The sequence below is a fragment of the Zalophus californianus genome, chromosome 1 (genome assembly GCF_009762305.2).
Source record: "Zalophus californianus isolate mZalCal1 chromosome 1, mZalCal1.pri.v2, whole genome shotgun sequence".
Taxonomy (NCBI): domain Eukaryota; kingdom Metazoa; phylum Chordata; class Mammalia; order Carnivora; family Otariidae; genus Zalophus; species Zalophus californianus.
In genome coordinates this window covers 15,805,721-15,820,478 of record NC_045595.1, presented here as the reverse complement: position 1 = coordinate 15,820,478, position 14,758 = coordinate 15,805,721, and the positions used below count along the sequence as shown (strand labels likewise).

General features: G+C 55.0%; 1 protein-coding gene across 1 annotated transcript in view; it reads left to right on the top strand.

The window, feature by feature from the left end:
- The window catches only part of FYCO1 (FYVE and coiled-coil domain autophagy adaptor 1), a 73,530-nt gene extending 69,020 nt beyond the window's left edge, over positions 1-4,510 (top strand). The window contains 1 exon segment of the mRNA XM_027587782.2: positions 609-4,510. Within this exon segment, the coding sequence (XP_027443583.2) occupies positions 609-684 (76 nt within the window). The 3' untranslated portion in view covers positions 685-4,510.
- The last annotated feature ends 10,248 nt before the right edge of the window (positions 4,511-14,758 follow it).

Below are 14,758 nucleotides of genomic sequence, written 5' to 3'. Positions count from 1 at the left end.
AATTAGCTGGAGTCATGGGGCACAGGCCCAGCATATTCCAGAGAGCTGCCCTCCAAGTTCTAAATGCCCCTGAGCCCCGTCTCTGCAGAGGCAGTGAGCACTGTCACCACCTCACTGAGACTCCCGGCGGGTTATCAGAGAGGCCGAGGGCAGAACACGGTCCCATGCCCCGAGCAGGCCCCTAGTCCCCACTGGAGGCCACCACGGTGCTGTGACCCACCCCGCCTTACCGCGTGCCAGAGATCTCTAAACCATGGGTGGCAGAATGGCTTTCGGTGCCCAGCGGGGCTGAAATCCACACTCGCCTCCTCCAGAAACCTCTTCTCAGGGTCCACTCCCTGTGCTGCCCCCCGGCAGCCCCCCACATCCCCCAGCAGCTTCAAAGCAGGTGTTCGTGTGTTTGTGTAGCAAGCCCCGGGGAAGTCCGTGCTGACGTCCCAGGACCCCCGGACCCCTGCCTGGGGGAGCTCTGCTGGGCAGACAGGAAACGGGGTGAGGGGCCCGGGCCCCTGCCCCCCCCCCCCCGAGGAGGCCCCCCGCCACCGCCGCCGCCCTCTGGCTTTCGGCGCTCCCAGTGACAGCCTGCTTTCCCACTTCTGTTTCCTCAGGTTTGTCTCCAAGAAAGTGTTTTATCACTTGACGGTTGACAGGCCTGTGATCTACGATGGAAGTGACTTCCCGTAGCCTCAAGCACCTGGATTCTAGATTCTAATAGCTTCACTTTATCCACAGGAAACACTACTCTTGCTCACCTGTCACATAAAGCACTAAAGAAAAAAAAAAAAAAAAAGGACAGCCACTCCGAATATGACCTGGTGTAGAACTGGGAGACAGGCCTCCGGCCGCCCCTCAAAGCTGCATCGTCTGGAGCACTGTGTACTCAGCACTACGCACCGTCACTCTTAGCCTCCGTGGCTTTTAAAGGCTCAAGCAACGTTTCCAGGGATTAGGGACCCAACTGTCCTCACACCCAAAGGGACACTCTGCCGACGGTTTAAACACTCAGGGGACCTTCAGCCTCTCTGGAGCCACAGCTGGGTCCCGGCCTCCGTGGAGAGCTCCACAGGCCAGAGTCAGTGACCCCAACTTCTGCCCCAGGAGAGAAATGCCCCACTCTGCACAGCAGGGGCCAGGCATCCTGGGTGACCATGAGCCGGGATGTCCTGGCCAGACCCTGTGAGGTCCTCAGGCCGCGAGGCCAGGAAAAGGAGGCCACAGGGCCATCGTGAGAGTCAGGGCATCCCGGGTGGGGATGGGGGGGGCGCCTCCTGAAGCCCCAACCAGCCTCTTCCCATCAGGCCTCTGTCCCTTCCTATCCCAGTAAATTTAGGGCTGCTCCAAAGCAGCAATTTTGGAGGGACCTCTAGCTGCACTTTCTTCCAGGCCCTTCTGTCTGGGAAGTTCTGTCCTCATGCAAAGCCCTTCACTCAGGCAGGCCCCCCAGTAGTTGAAAACACCAGCCTAGAAATCAGAACTGAAGATGCTCGGGAAAACCGAAGCCAGCACACGGAGGACGCGTCCTGCAGTGGCTGTCTGTGCAGATGGCGATGCTGGAACCACTAAGCAGCACTGTGCGTTGGCCCTTAGGACTCACTGCTCGGCTGTCTCTGTTTGTATAAATATGAGCTTCTGCCTCAGCCGCAGACGTGTTCACTAATGATCACAATCAGGGTAAGAACCACTTTCCAAAATCAGGGCCTTCTTAACAAAAGTCTTTGGTAACTCAGGTGTAACAGGCATAATTCATGAATCGGCTTTGAGTTCACTTCTTGCTCCCCTCTCCCCACCAGTCTGTTCCCTGGCACCCCTTGGCCCACTTCCTGTGGCTCAGCCTACCCGTGACAGCCAGGAGCCATCTTCCCTTGGGGCCAGTGAATCCTGTTTCCCTTCCCTGGCCCCGGAGAAGATGGTCTTCCTGTTGTCTGGGGTCCTTTTCTCCTCCCACGGTAGGGAGCTCACCTTTGACGGCCTCTTGGGGCCTTGTTCACAGAGGCCGGAGCCTGAAGTCAGGGCTCAGACACTTCACAGGTGAGCAGGCCATCTGATGACGGGGCCCGCTTTGGCCAGGGATGAGGGAGAGCGCCGGGCAGGGTGTCTGGGGATCTGAACCCAGGGCCCAGCCTGTCCCCCAGCTGGCCTTGTGACCGGTCAAGTCCCACCACACGGGAGCTTCATTCCGTCACGCACGGGCCTGGCTGGGCTGGTGTTGAGAGCTCAAGGACCCGTCAGAGCCCCCAGGCCGGGTCCAGCGCAGACCCCACAGCCACCACCCCGCAGAGAGGACTCGTGGGGCAGGGGGGAGGGGGCTCAGAGCTTCCACTCAAATAGGGGACTTGGCCACTTGCAGTCAGTTTAGGCAGGGCAGGGGAGGGGGTGGTGAACAGAACCTTCCTGAGGGATTAACGCAGAGAGAAGCTGAACCTCTTGCGCTCTTTCCTCAGAGCAGCCAGCCGCCTCTAGCAGAAAGCCAGCAGGGTCCCTAGCATCTCCCAGTGGCCAAGGCCTTGACTGTGCTCAACACCAAGGCAAAAAGCAGCCAGACTCCCAGAGACTCTCCCTAGCCTCACGCTTGTCCTCACAGGCGTGCCACACAGCCTGAGGATTGTTCCAGAGCAAATTATCCTGCCTTTGAGCCCACCCTCTCCTCTGGAAAGGGTAATCGGGATGGGTGGTTTACCACGAGAAAGAAACTAACAAAAGAGAACCCAAAGCATTCTGGAGTCTTGTTTTGAGTGCTCTCCCAGGATGCCATGGAGACGGCCAGCTGATGGTGTCGCCACCATCCTGTGCAGCTAACAGCTCCTATGTTTGCTCCAAAAGGCCTGGAACATTCCATCCAAGCCCCCTGGTGAATCTCTGTCACTCAGCCCGGCAGGAAACCAACTACAGCTTAAAAACCACTGGGCTCTTGCAAAGCCAGCCCAGAGCCACTCCTCCCGGAGAGCAGAGGCCCCTTGTGGTGTGTACCCCCTGGAACATTGACTACATTCAGAGGACTGCCCGCTCCCCCAGCGGCCACGTCCTGACTCCGCAGCCTATTTATTTTCATGCTGGACAGACTCTTTTTCCTTTGTTACTTTGCCGTGTGAGCTCGAGTTTGCTGTGCATTATGCAACTAGAGAACATGGTGGCCTATTTCAGCGTGGCTTGTATGAACAGCTTTATTCTTATTTTGAACAGGTTCCTGACTTTACTGAGGTTTTTGGGGTTGGGGTACTTTTTAAAAAAAATGCAGATGACAATGAAGAGCAACTATTGAAGGCAGTAGCCGCAGCCAGTAGACTGAATTACACTAGAAATCATCAATGGGACCCCAGATCACTATTCAACACAAAACAAAACAACAAAGCAAAAATCCGGCAGCCCCCAGATGGCCCAGCTCTCTGAGTAACAGCCGCTCACTTTCTAGCACTCATCCCGCTGCCTTGTTCACCTCTGCCTCAGAAGCCACTAATCAACCTTGCCCGAGAACGTGGCCCCTCAGACACACTCACCAGCAGCGAGGAAGGGCGGGCGTCACAATAAAGCGTGGCCTCTGCAAGTGCGCTCGTGGCTGGAGCCCTCTGGACTCCAGGTCATCTGGATCAAGAAGGAATCTGGAACTGAAAAACCCTACCGGGTTTGAAAAGTAGAAAAGGAAAAGCCACGTAATATAATGGAAAAATCAAGGGGATGGTTGTTCTGAAATGTTCCAGTTCTCCACTCCTTGGGTGGGTAAGCCCCTCTAGACTCAAATGAAAGGAAATCCCCATTTGGAGGTGGTATCTCAGAGTCTGTGCTCTATGGGATACTCGTTAGATGGCCACTGACTTTTAAGGTTTTTTTTAGGAGTTTCATTTCTTAAAGTCCACCTTCGTAACTACACGTGAGAGCCCCTATCCCTGGCTCCGAGGGGTTGAGAGTGAAAGCAGAAGCCGTCGGTGATTCGGAGAACCAGGGGTCGCCTTGCAGACACCCGTGAGCCAGCCAGCCATGTTTACAAAACACTTAGCGAAAGGTACTTCTTAGTGGAAACCTGGAGACGTTTTTTTCATTGCGTTGCAATTCTTCCAAGGAGACGGGAAGGACTGAATTAATAACGCCTTTTCCTTCGTAATTGCTTTTTTAAAATAATAAAGTCTATCTTTAGATTTCAGGAGACATGGCCGACGAACAGGCTTCGTTAGAACCTCGTGATGAGTGTTATCCAGGGACGCTCCTGCCTCTGGGGGCTGCAGAGCAACCCGCACGCCTCCACTGGGCGGCTTCCGGATCTGAATTGCACTTTCATTGACGAGTCCTCAATTCTCGAGGCCTTATGGGATAGTGGGTCTGGGGACCCATTGCATTCTTATCTGCCAAAGAATTACCCAGAAGCATATCAAATGCCAACACCCCCCACCCCTGCGCAGTAGGGGTGAGAAACTTTTGTATCCCAAAACATACTCCTCTGTAGCATCTGCTGCACTATTTGGAACAGTTTTATTTTTAACCTCAGGATTTAAATAAAGCAAACACTATGACATTGGAAGTAGCATTGTCTTTCATTCCACTGGGACATAAGGCCCGTTGATAAAGTGACCCAGACCCGGGGCGCCTGGATGGCTCAGTCGGTTAAGCGTCTGCCTTCGGCTCAGGTCATGGTCCCAGAGTCCTGGGATCGAGCCCCGCATCGGGGGCTTCCTGCTCCGCGGGAGGCCTGCTTCTCCCTCTCCCTCTGCCTGCCCCTCCCCCTGCTCGTTCTCTCCCTCTCTCCCTCCCTGCTCCCCCCCCCCCCGGTCAAAAAAATAAATAAAATCTCTTTATTAAAAAAAAGTTACCTAGACCAGACTTGGAGTTGAGTTGCCCTGCCTGGAGATAGAGCATCAGCTTGTACTCTGGCTTCTTACAAGGGCTCAAGGTTGCCCATGTGGCTTGGGATCTGGATACTTCCCCGTCTACCCCAAGGTCAGTGTTCAGACCTGAAGGAGCCAAGGTATAAAATTCCAACCCACTGCCCTCCACCACATGAGCTGCCTGGCCCTCCTGGGCTACTCACAGAGCACTGTGAGCGAAGAGCACGCTGCTGACCTACCAGAACAGTGAGGTCAGGGGGAAGGTCACGGATGCCCTAAAACCACCATCAGTCAACCTGTGGTACAAAATTGGGCAAGACCACCAGGCCAAGACAGCAGGCAGAGGAAGGAGTCCCATTCCCACTGCCACTTAGCTACTCATGCTGGATCAGCAGAGGCCAGACATAGACCAGGAGGGGCAGGACCCTCGCTCCTGGACCGGCCAGATTGAACTCAGGCTGGACAGTCCATCCACACTCACACCACACCCCACATCCAGAGATGATGTTCCTTCCCTCGAGTGCCTCGAGCCCCACAGAACATCCCCAGCCCCCCTTCCCTCCATCTCCCTTCCTCCCTCCTCCAACCGTCCCCCTGTCCTCAGATTCTCATGTGGCCTCTTCTTGAATCAGCTATGCAGGAATAAGTTACACGTTCTGTACCCATAGCCACACTCTCCCTCGAGAGCAAGGACCGTGTTTCCTTCATCTCCCTCCCTTCCCTCGCCCCCACAGCGTCGAGCACCACGCCAGACACAGAAGTGCTCGACAGTCATGGAATCGGTGAGGATACCGGTCGGTCCCCATGCTGGGTCAGCTGTAAGGCCATCAACAATGCCATTGGCCAACTTGGCCCGGCACAGAAGCTCCTGAAACTCTCATGGCAGAGGACAAAGGGCGAGCCTGCAGAGGAAGGTGCGGGCAGGATGGAGGTGGGCTGGTCTCTCCATCCTGCCGCCCTCCGTACCCACCTCTTGTACTAATGATGCCCTCAAGTCGAGCCTCTTACTGTCTGATGAGCAGGTTGAAGTAACGGAAGATTGGTTTCTCCAAGCGCCCAGAACAATGCAGCGGGAGTTCCTTAGTAACAGAAGGGTCCCTCCAGAGACTTGGCAGCCACATGGGCTGGGGGCTGGGGCCCAATGAGAACCAATGGAGACCCACGCGGCTGAGTATGCTGCACCGGAGGCTGGGATCTGGGGGCCTCTGTGTCAAAGTCCCCACCGCACCCCACCCCGCTCGCTAAACCACGGAGAAACGCAAGATGCCCAAAGTCTGCTCCAGGCTCTCCAGAATCCGGGCCCAGCCTAGTGTCTGCAGGCTCCAAGGCCACTGGGGGGTGCCCTGCCTCTCCTGGCCACGCTGCCCGGTGGGGCTGGAGGATGTAGAGGTTCCCCAGGGGACTCAAAAGGAAACTCTCGGCAGGTCAGCCCTTTCGGTTTGAAGATGCGTGGGAAAAATCTGGTGAGAGGAGCTTGCCACCCACACAGCTCTCTGCAAAGCAAAGAGATGGGTGAAACCTGTCACCCAAGATGAGCAAATGGGCTTTTTTTTTTTTTTTTTTTTTTGAGAGAGCAGTTGAAGCTGGAGCCATCGGAAACCAGGAGGAGAGCATAGCTATTATGAAAGCCATTCAGAGTGGGTTAGGGTTGACAGAAAGGTCAGCCTTCTCCGTTTCCCACACCTGTGGTTTCTGGAGGACGGTGAACCCGAGCACGAGTGTGATCACCAAGCTCTGGCCTTTGATGTCTGTCCCCCGTCCATCCCCCAATCTCGCGCGCTGGAGGAGGGGGGGCCCGGTGTGGCTTCCTCACACCCCCTGGCACGGATGGACTGCAGTTGTCTCTGACACGGCTGCCCCACCCAAAGCCCGGAATCAACTGTCTTCTTAGCTCAAAAATGAACAAAGGGAGCCAGGCGTCGCCAAACCTGACACACGTGAGTGTCCTCACCGAAAGGAAGGCCTCAGTGCTGGGCCGCACTTGGCTTTGGGCCTGGGGCTCCCTAGAATCATCAAAGAGAAGGCGATGTCAGGTCAGGGTGGCGGGGGGCATCCCCAGCTTTCTAGAAGCTCCCAAGGAGGCCTCTGAGGAAGCGTCGAGGAGAGAAGGAACCTTCCTGGGGAGGCCGGAACTGCTGTGGGCCAGGTCAGTGGGGCAGGCTCTGTCTTGTCCCCAGAGAGGAAGGAAGGGGGTGAGGGAGGGGTGCGGGGGCCAGAGAACAGGAGAGCATAGAGGCGGGGAGGAAAGAGGGATGCGTGGGAGGGGCCTTCCCGGAGGCCTCAGGGAGGGCCAGCCCGGAGTCTGGGTTAGCAGAAGTCCCCTTTCTCATCGGAGGAAAGGCACCATGGGGAAGATGGTAGCCAACCACCACATCCGGCGGAGGCAGCATTTTAGTGGAAGCAAGACCTGGACGGTTTGCCACACACAGAAGGCGGTAGCTGCAGACATGGACAAGGTCGTCGGTCTGTACCTCTGGCTCGGGGTTGGCCTCGGGACTTCTCATGCTCTCACAGAAGGGCCCTGAGGTGGGGCAACAGCCACAGTCACCCCCCCCCACCACGAGGCCTCTGCACAAGACACGGGTCCCTGTGTGGGGCCAAAGGTCTTCGCAGAGATAGCCCTTCACCAGCTAGGACCCCCGCCCCAGAACTGCAGGGTGTTCTCAGAGGATCGCACGTTCACACCCATACCAAGTCTGGTTCATCAGGCCACTTCCCTCACAAGTCACCGAGCAGGTCCTTGAAGGTCGCTGCTGCGTCACCGCTTCGGTTAGAACTTGAGGAAAGCGGTAAACCGAGCTCGTGGATCCGTCCCCAGATTTATTTCCACCAGTGACCCTTAAATCATGGAACCAGGACTTCTCCCTCAGCCCACTGGCCCAAGCACTGGGCGGGGAGGAAGAGGTGGAGATTTCGATCTTGGAGAAGAAGCTACTTCTCCACATACACCTGGAAGGAAATTGTTCTGCAGGTCAGATCTTTCCATGACCACCGTTTCGTTTACGGCTTCTTGTGTTTGTCTTCGAGGACATGCTGCCAACTGGCAGATCATCTCTAAATGGAAAAACATTCCCTTCCCCAAATCCAAAGTGGTCCCACTCCTGTCCAAAACGTAAGGATTACAGGAAGAAATGAGTTGGGTACTGATGGATATGTGTTGGAGGAGATCAGGTCAACCATGGGCTCCTCGCCTGGTCCATCCCCAGAATTCAGAAGGTCCATGAACGTGGACGGGGGCTGGCGGTGGGGGGGGGGGATGGAATCTTTCCCCCAACTTCGAACTAAAATTTAGATCTTCCCTCCATGATGAATATAAAGACCATGCCACGCTAGCATATGTCGGCAAGACCTGTGACTTTGTCACCAAGGAAAAGGACAGTTTCATATGACACAACAGTTATGACTCTCAAAATGCCATCACCACTCTGAAGTGAAGATTGTCATTAGACCTGCTGGTAGATCCTACGTAATGCATTAATAATAAAAAGGCACGTATATGACTAATTCATGCATTTGTTCTAATTTTTAGAGAATTGTATCTCAACTGAGGTTTTCTTTGTAATCCTATATATTTTATTTTGTTCGTTTTACAACATTCTGAGAAGGAGGACAGTAGGCTTTATCTGATGCCAAAGGAGTACATGAGACCAAAAAAAAGTTAAGGAACTTAAGGAACTTTGGGTTCTGGCAGGTCTTTATGCAAAAAAAAGAGGCAGATCGGCTCATCACAGCACCGGTTTGTTAATAACAGTCGGTAGCAAATATAATCAATCTCACAGGCTCTCGCCATAAGTCAGCCCGAGACCCAGGCGAGCCGGTAAGGCTGAACCATTTATAGAGCTTGTTACTCCTACTGCACCGTGCGGAGACAGCTGTGGGAGCGGTTTTCTCTCAACCGGCTTCATTTTACCAGAATGTAGATTATCCAGTGATATTTTTTTTTTTGAGATTTTATTTATTCATCTGTCAGAGAGAGACAGCGAGAGAGGGAACACAAGCAGGGGGAGCGGGAGAGGGAGAAAGAGGCTCCCAGCTGAACAGGGAGCCCGACGCGGGGCTCGATCCCAGGACCCTGGGATCGTGACCTGAGCGGAAGGCAGCCGCTTAACGCCTGAGCCACCCAGGCGCCCCTATCCAGTGATTTAAAAAAAAAAACCTCTTGACCTTCACACCCTTACTGTGCATCATCCTCCACACAAAGGGCTGTGTGGGTTATTCACTGTCACGATGATACTGCCTAAGAAGCCACCTCAAAACCAGTGGCCAGGTCACTGAGGTCAGCAGCACCTCATCCGAGCTCTCGCATGTCTGACGGTCGGCCGGCTCTCGGCTGGCCGTGGCGGGGCTTGCTCTCACATCTGTGGTCAGTTGGTCGGTCCAGGAGGGGTGGGGGGTGGGGGCCGGCTGGCCCACGATGGCCTTGGCCAGGTGACTGTGCCCTGCTCCTCATGGTCTCCCCGCCACCCGGCAGGATGGCCCAGGCCGGTTCAGGTGAGTGCTGGGCGGGCTTCCAGAACAGCAAATGCACGTGCACAGCTTCGTGCTCTCTCAGAACTGTCACTTGGACTGTAGGCCGTCGGCCAGAGCAAGCATCGAGGCCAGCCATGGGAAGAGAGACCGCGCTCGATGGCTCGGTGAGCGATGCGGGGACCACAGAGGGCAGAGACCGCCTCAGAGCCTGACGATCTGTCCTTCTTGTACCTTCCCTTCCTCCCTGGTCGCACCGCCCCCAGGAAAACACTTGCCTTCTCCTCCAGACACGCCCATCCACGTACACCACGCCACACTCGAGACTCTCCGCGGACGCATGCTCTGTGACAGCAACAGCGAGGAAGATGTTGTCACAGGGCGCGGCAGGAAGGAGCTCACACCCGCCCCCTAGAAGACGGGGCAGTGGACGACTGTCGTACATGTTCCTGGGTGAGGACACCGGAAACTTCGCAGTGGCTGCCCCTGGAAATGGGCCTGGGGCATCTGTCCGGGCTTTGGAGGTGGTGCCCGGGTATATCCTTCTATACCATAGAATTATTTTTATTACACACCAGTTTAACTTTTAAAATTTGAAAACAAAGGCACCTGGGTGGCTCAGTCGGTTAAGCATCTGCCTTCATTCGGCTCAGGTCATGATCCCAGGGTCCTGGGATCGAGCCCCGCATCGGGCTCCCTGCTCAGCGAGGAGTCTGCTTCTCCCTCTCCCTCTGCCTGCCGCTCCCCCAGCTTGTGCTCTCTGACAAATAAATAAATAAAATCTTTAAAATTTGAAAACAAATTCACATCAGCTCATGGCTGTCTCAATTTCCCAATAAACAACCAAATGCTCAGTTCCTATGAGCTCGAGTCATTACAGCATTGTTAATCTCTCTCTACGTTCACCCGAAGGGTCAACTACTCAACACATGAAGCCAGGAGGGGAGGGCCCAGGCGGAAGCTGAAGCCTAGGCAGGACTCCTGCTCCCCTGCGCAGGGGCCAGCCCGGCCACGGCCACCCCGCCCTCCTGAACTCAGGGCCTTTGCGGGAGGAGAGCCACACCTGGATTCCAAGGTGTGAAATGACCCCTGGAACGAAAGTGCCTGCCCTCCAATGGGGGAGAAAGTATAGCAGAGCATCTAAGAGGTCAGATTCTAGTATCAGAAAACCACGAATGCATTCCTGCTGCCACTACCTCCTAGCTATGGCTTGAGGCAAGGGACGGAGTCACTCTGTGCCTCGGTTTCTCCACCTGTTAAGTGGGGGACATAACAGTAACTCCTTCCTAAGGATGCTGTGGAGACTGCATAAGATCACAAAAGGGCCTTGCCGGGGCGCCTGGCTGGCTCCGTCAGGGGAGCCCGAGATGACACTCGGTGTCGGGGTTGTGAGTTCGAGCCCCATGCCGGGTGTAGAGATTAGTTACAAAACAAGGATCTTGCATAGTGGTTCCCGTAAAGAATCACTCAAAAATGTGAGCGCAGTGATTATGAAGAAAGTCATCTACCTACAGCTTCTCCCCCTCTTTGGCTCTTTTCTCCCTGGGTACTAGTCCGCAGGGCAGTTGGGGGATGGAGTGATCGGGGTCGTTGAAAGGCAAGTTAACTTACAGAGCGGCAGCTTGTGACAGTTTTAACACATGACCCCAAAGTTACATGACACCCTTCCCATAAGAGGTGGGTGGCTGCTCCCCAGGATTCTGGGCCAGCCCAGCACCGTTCAGACCGAGGGAGAACAGCCAGAGGGATGCTTTGTGATTTCCAGTGCCAGGTCAGAAAAAGACCTGCCACTTCCCCCCTGGTTCTCTGGGACCCTTGCTCGGGGGGAAACCAAGTGCCATGAGCACCCCCAGGCTGAAGAGGCCGCACTTTGGTGCCCTGATGGCCGCCAGCATCAAGTGCCAGCCCCATGGCCTGACCTCCCCATCAAGCTTTCAGGGGGGATGGCAATCCCAGCCGGTGTCTCACCACAGCCACGTGACCGACCCCGAGCCACAGATGCCCAGCCGTCTCCAAACCTGTGCCGCACAAAACGGTAAGCACGAGAAAGTGGCTACTGCTTTATACCACCGAGTTTTGTGGCGACAGTAACAAGGACACAGCTGAATGGAGCACCAGCGAGTTTGTAAAATCATTTCATCGGTGTAATTGTGAATGAACCAAAAGAACGCTCTGTCAAAAAATGTATATATTACAAAATCAATTCCCCAAAACTCAGTGGCTTAAGACAGTAATAACGATTTTCTTACATCTCCTGATTTTCTGGGTCAGGAGTTTGAGCAGGGCTTGCCTGGGTGAGTCTTCTGTCCCCTGGGGTCTCGATGGCGCCACTCAGCGGTATACAGGGGGCAGATGGGCGGGTCTGTGAGGGAGTAGCCAGGAAAGACGGAGGCAGGGGCGGGGGTGGGGAGGGAGCCCAGGGGTGCTGTGGCCCAGGAGTCGGCTCTGCTCTTGCACATGCACGCACACCTGCAGAGTTCGCGGCCCCACGGCTGTACATGTTCAGGGAGGAGCGCCAGGAGAGGGAGCAGGTAGGAACCTTCTCAGTTCTGTGAGGATGATGACATTGTCCTTTGCTGGTTCAGCCTCCCAGCCCACTTCTTTTTTTTTTTTTAACTTTTTATTTCTTTATTCATGAGAGTCAGAGAGAGAGAGAGAAGCAGAGGCAGAGGGAGAAGCAGGCTCCCCGCCTAGCAGGGAGCCCAATGAGGGACTCGATCCCAGGACCCCGGGATCATGACCTGAGCCAAAGGCAGACGCCCAACCGACTGAGCCACCCAGGCGCCCACTAACATTTTTTTTAATGTTTTATTTATTTATTCATGAGAGTCAGAGAGAGAGAGAGAAGCAGAGGCAGAGGGAGAAGCAGGCTCCCCGCCTAGCAGGGAGCCCAATGAGGGACTCGATCCCAGGACCCCGGGATCATGACCTGAGCCGGAGGCAGACGCCCAACCGACTGAGCCACCCAGGCGCCCCCAGTCCACTTCTGAAGGAGGCATCAGCAGGGCCCCGACGACTGTCACACGGCATCGTTTAGAGCTTGCCTGCGGTGGTGTTTGCCCATCTGTCCCTGCATCCCCTGGTACTCGGCCTGGCATTTGGCGAATTGTTGGTCAGCCCTCCAAAGCAACAGCTGGTTTGTCTGCCCATGGCAGGCGAGGTGGGATGGCATCACAGGCAGAAGCCACGGCGTGAGGAGGGCCTGGCCTACCCTGTCCGTGAACTAGCCTTACAAACCCCGTGCCCTTGGGTGGGTCCTGGCAGGGAGGCTGTGTCTGCCCCTGCTTTGGTGCCCAAGATCTCCGACCACTGCATTAAGATCAGACACGGCCTCTGCCTCCAGCCTTCTGAGACGGTTCTGGGACAGATGCTCACCACGCTGCCTAGCTCATGGACACCTGGTGCTCTGTACCCATCTGGCCTGAACTGGGCTCTCGGAATTGGCAGCCACTGGTGGAAAGGTTGTTGCGGAGTGACTTCTCCAGAAGCAGACACTGAGCTGGAGTTTGGGGCGCAGGATGTTTATCAGGGATCAACCCCCATGAAGGGAAGTTGGAGGAAGCAGGGTCGAGCAGAAGGAGACCCGACAGCGAAGCAAGCCTGACGAAGCTGTGCCAGCCTGGCAGGGAGTCCCGGAGCAGACGGCCTCCATCCCCTGCCTCAAGGCCACTGGATGCAGTGGCCTTGGGTGACATGGACCTGCAGCACAGGTGGACCCCGGAGGAACCAGCAGCTGGAGATTATGTGCTGACCACATTCCCTGCGAGTTTGTTCTCAAGGGGAAATCCGGCCGGTGCGCCTCCATCTGCCCACAGAGGTTTCTCACTTAGCCTGCGGTCCCAGGATTGAGTGTGACAAATAAGTATGTCAAGGGTGGAGGGAACTCATAAAGAGTCAAATGGAGAGACACATTTGCATGTCTTTTGCAGGTTTTTATAATAGAAAAAGCAAAAGAAAGACATTGAATGGGACATTAGCTCTGGGGGCATCTGTGCCAATAAAACAGAAATGATGAGAGGCACCCCCACTCCCAGGAGGACGCAGGCACGGACTTGAACTGCAACAGAGGGGCGGGTGTTGTGGGGGAAAAAGAGACTGCCCTGCAGAAGCACCGTGGGCATCTTGGATGTGACAATGACCACACTCTACAGCCCAGTATTCACCGATCATGCGCAGTAAACGACCTGTCGAATGAAGAGGGAGATTCCTTTTGAGCATCTAAAATGTGTAAGGTGTAGAGCCCCTTGACCAGAGTGTAGGAGAAGGAAGAGTTCGGTCCAGCGTGGGACAAAGGGCCTCGGGCGCCCGAGCCGGGGTGTAGGGGGAGGATGGGGATGCTTTGCTCATCCCTTGACCTGGACCCCATGGGAAGCTTCAACTTATGAGGCCAAATCAGAATTGGGACACCAAGCTACCGTTCAAAACACCAAAGAGCCGTCTGGACGCGTGTGACGGCTTTTCATTTATTGCAACAGGAAGTCGGTGTCCAAAGGTTTCATGCTTCATGACAGCCTTCACGGGGCCTTGAAGCCCACTGTGGACCCACTGCCCATCACCACTGCACTACAGCGGTGACGGCCTCCAGTGAAGGGCCACCAAAGCAATGGAAGGCGCTCACTGGGACTGGTCGATTCCTTGCGCGGAACCACTTGTGACAATGGCTGTGGCCAAAGGGAAGACATTATGAGCACACGCCTCTCTCATGGGAGCCAACAGGGAGCGACCCGAGCCCCTTGCCAGGCCACGGGAAGGCACTGCGTCCAGTCCCACTCTAGCCAGCCCTCCCTTGACCACCGTTTCCTCTCAGCCTGCCCGTAGGGAACAGGGTGGCATTACTACCCTAAGGACATAACATGATGTTGCTCAAGGTTGCCAGTCTCTGTTTTTTCCAAAGTTCTCTGGCAGCCGAGTTCTGATATATGAACTACACATCTGAGAAATGACCAGTTTTAAATTTTAACAAGGTTGTTAGTTCCACATAGTGTATCGACCTCACGCAGGGCATGATGTGTGCGGTGAGGGTGTTTGGCCCAAACAGCAGATCCGGAACACACACAAAGACGCTTCTTCAGTGGTTCACCCAGGGAGGCTGCCACAGGGAGCTTGTCCTCGGAACTATCTACAAACCAGTCTGTAAGCCATACGAGGCCTCCTCACGCGCCTCAGCCAAGGGATGTCACCTGACAGAGCCTTGCATACTGTCCTTCATACCTGAGTCCATGTGGCGCTTGGCTTTTCCATATTGCCAGAAGGTTAGCCATCTTGAGGGAAAGGGTTATTGTGAACCTGTTATAGCCTTGGTGAATAGAGAGGGTCCGGCTCATCGTATATACACAAATGTTTGCCAAGTGAATGAATGTTCCACAGCCCCAGAAGAATGAATCTCCAGCCATCCACTACTTCAAAACAACAACCCCACTGGAATGTCCACGTTGTGATGTGTGGACTTAAACTTCGTTTAAAAAAAAATTTTTTTT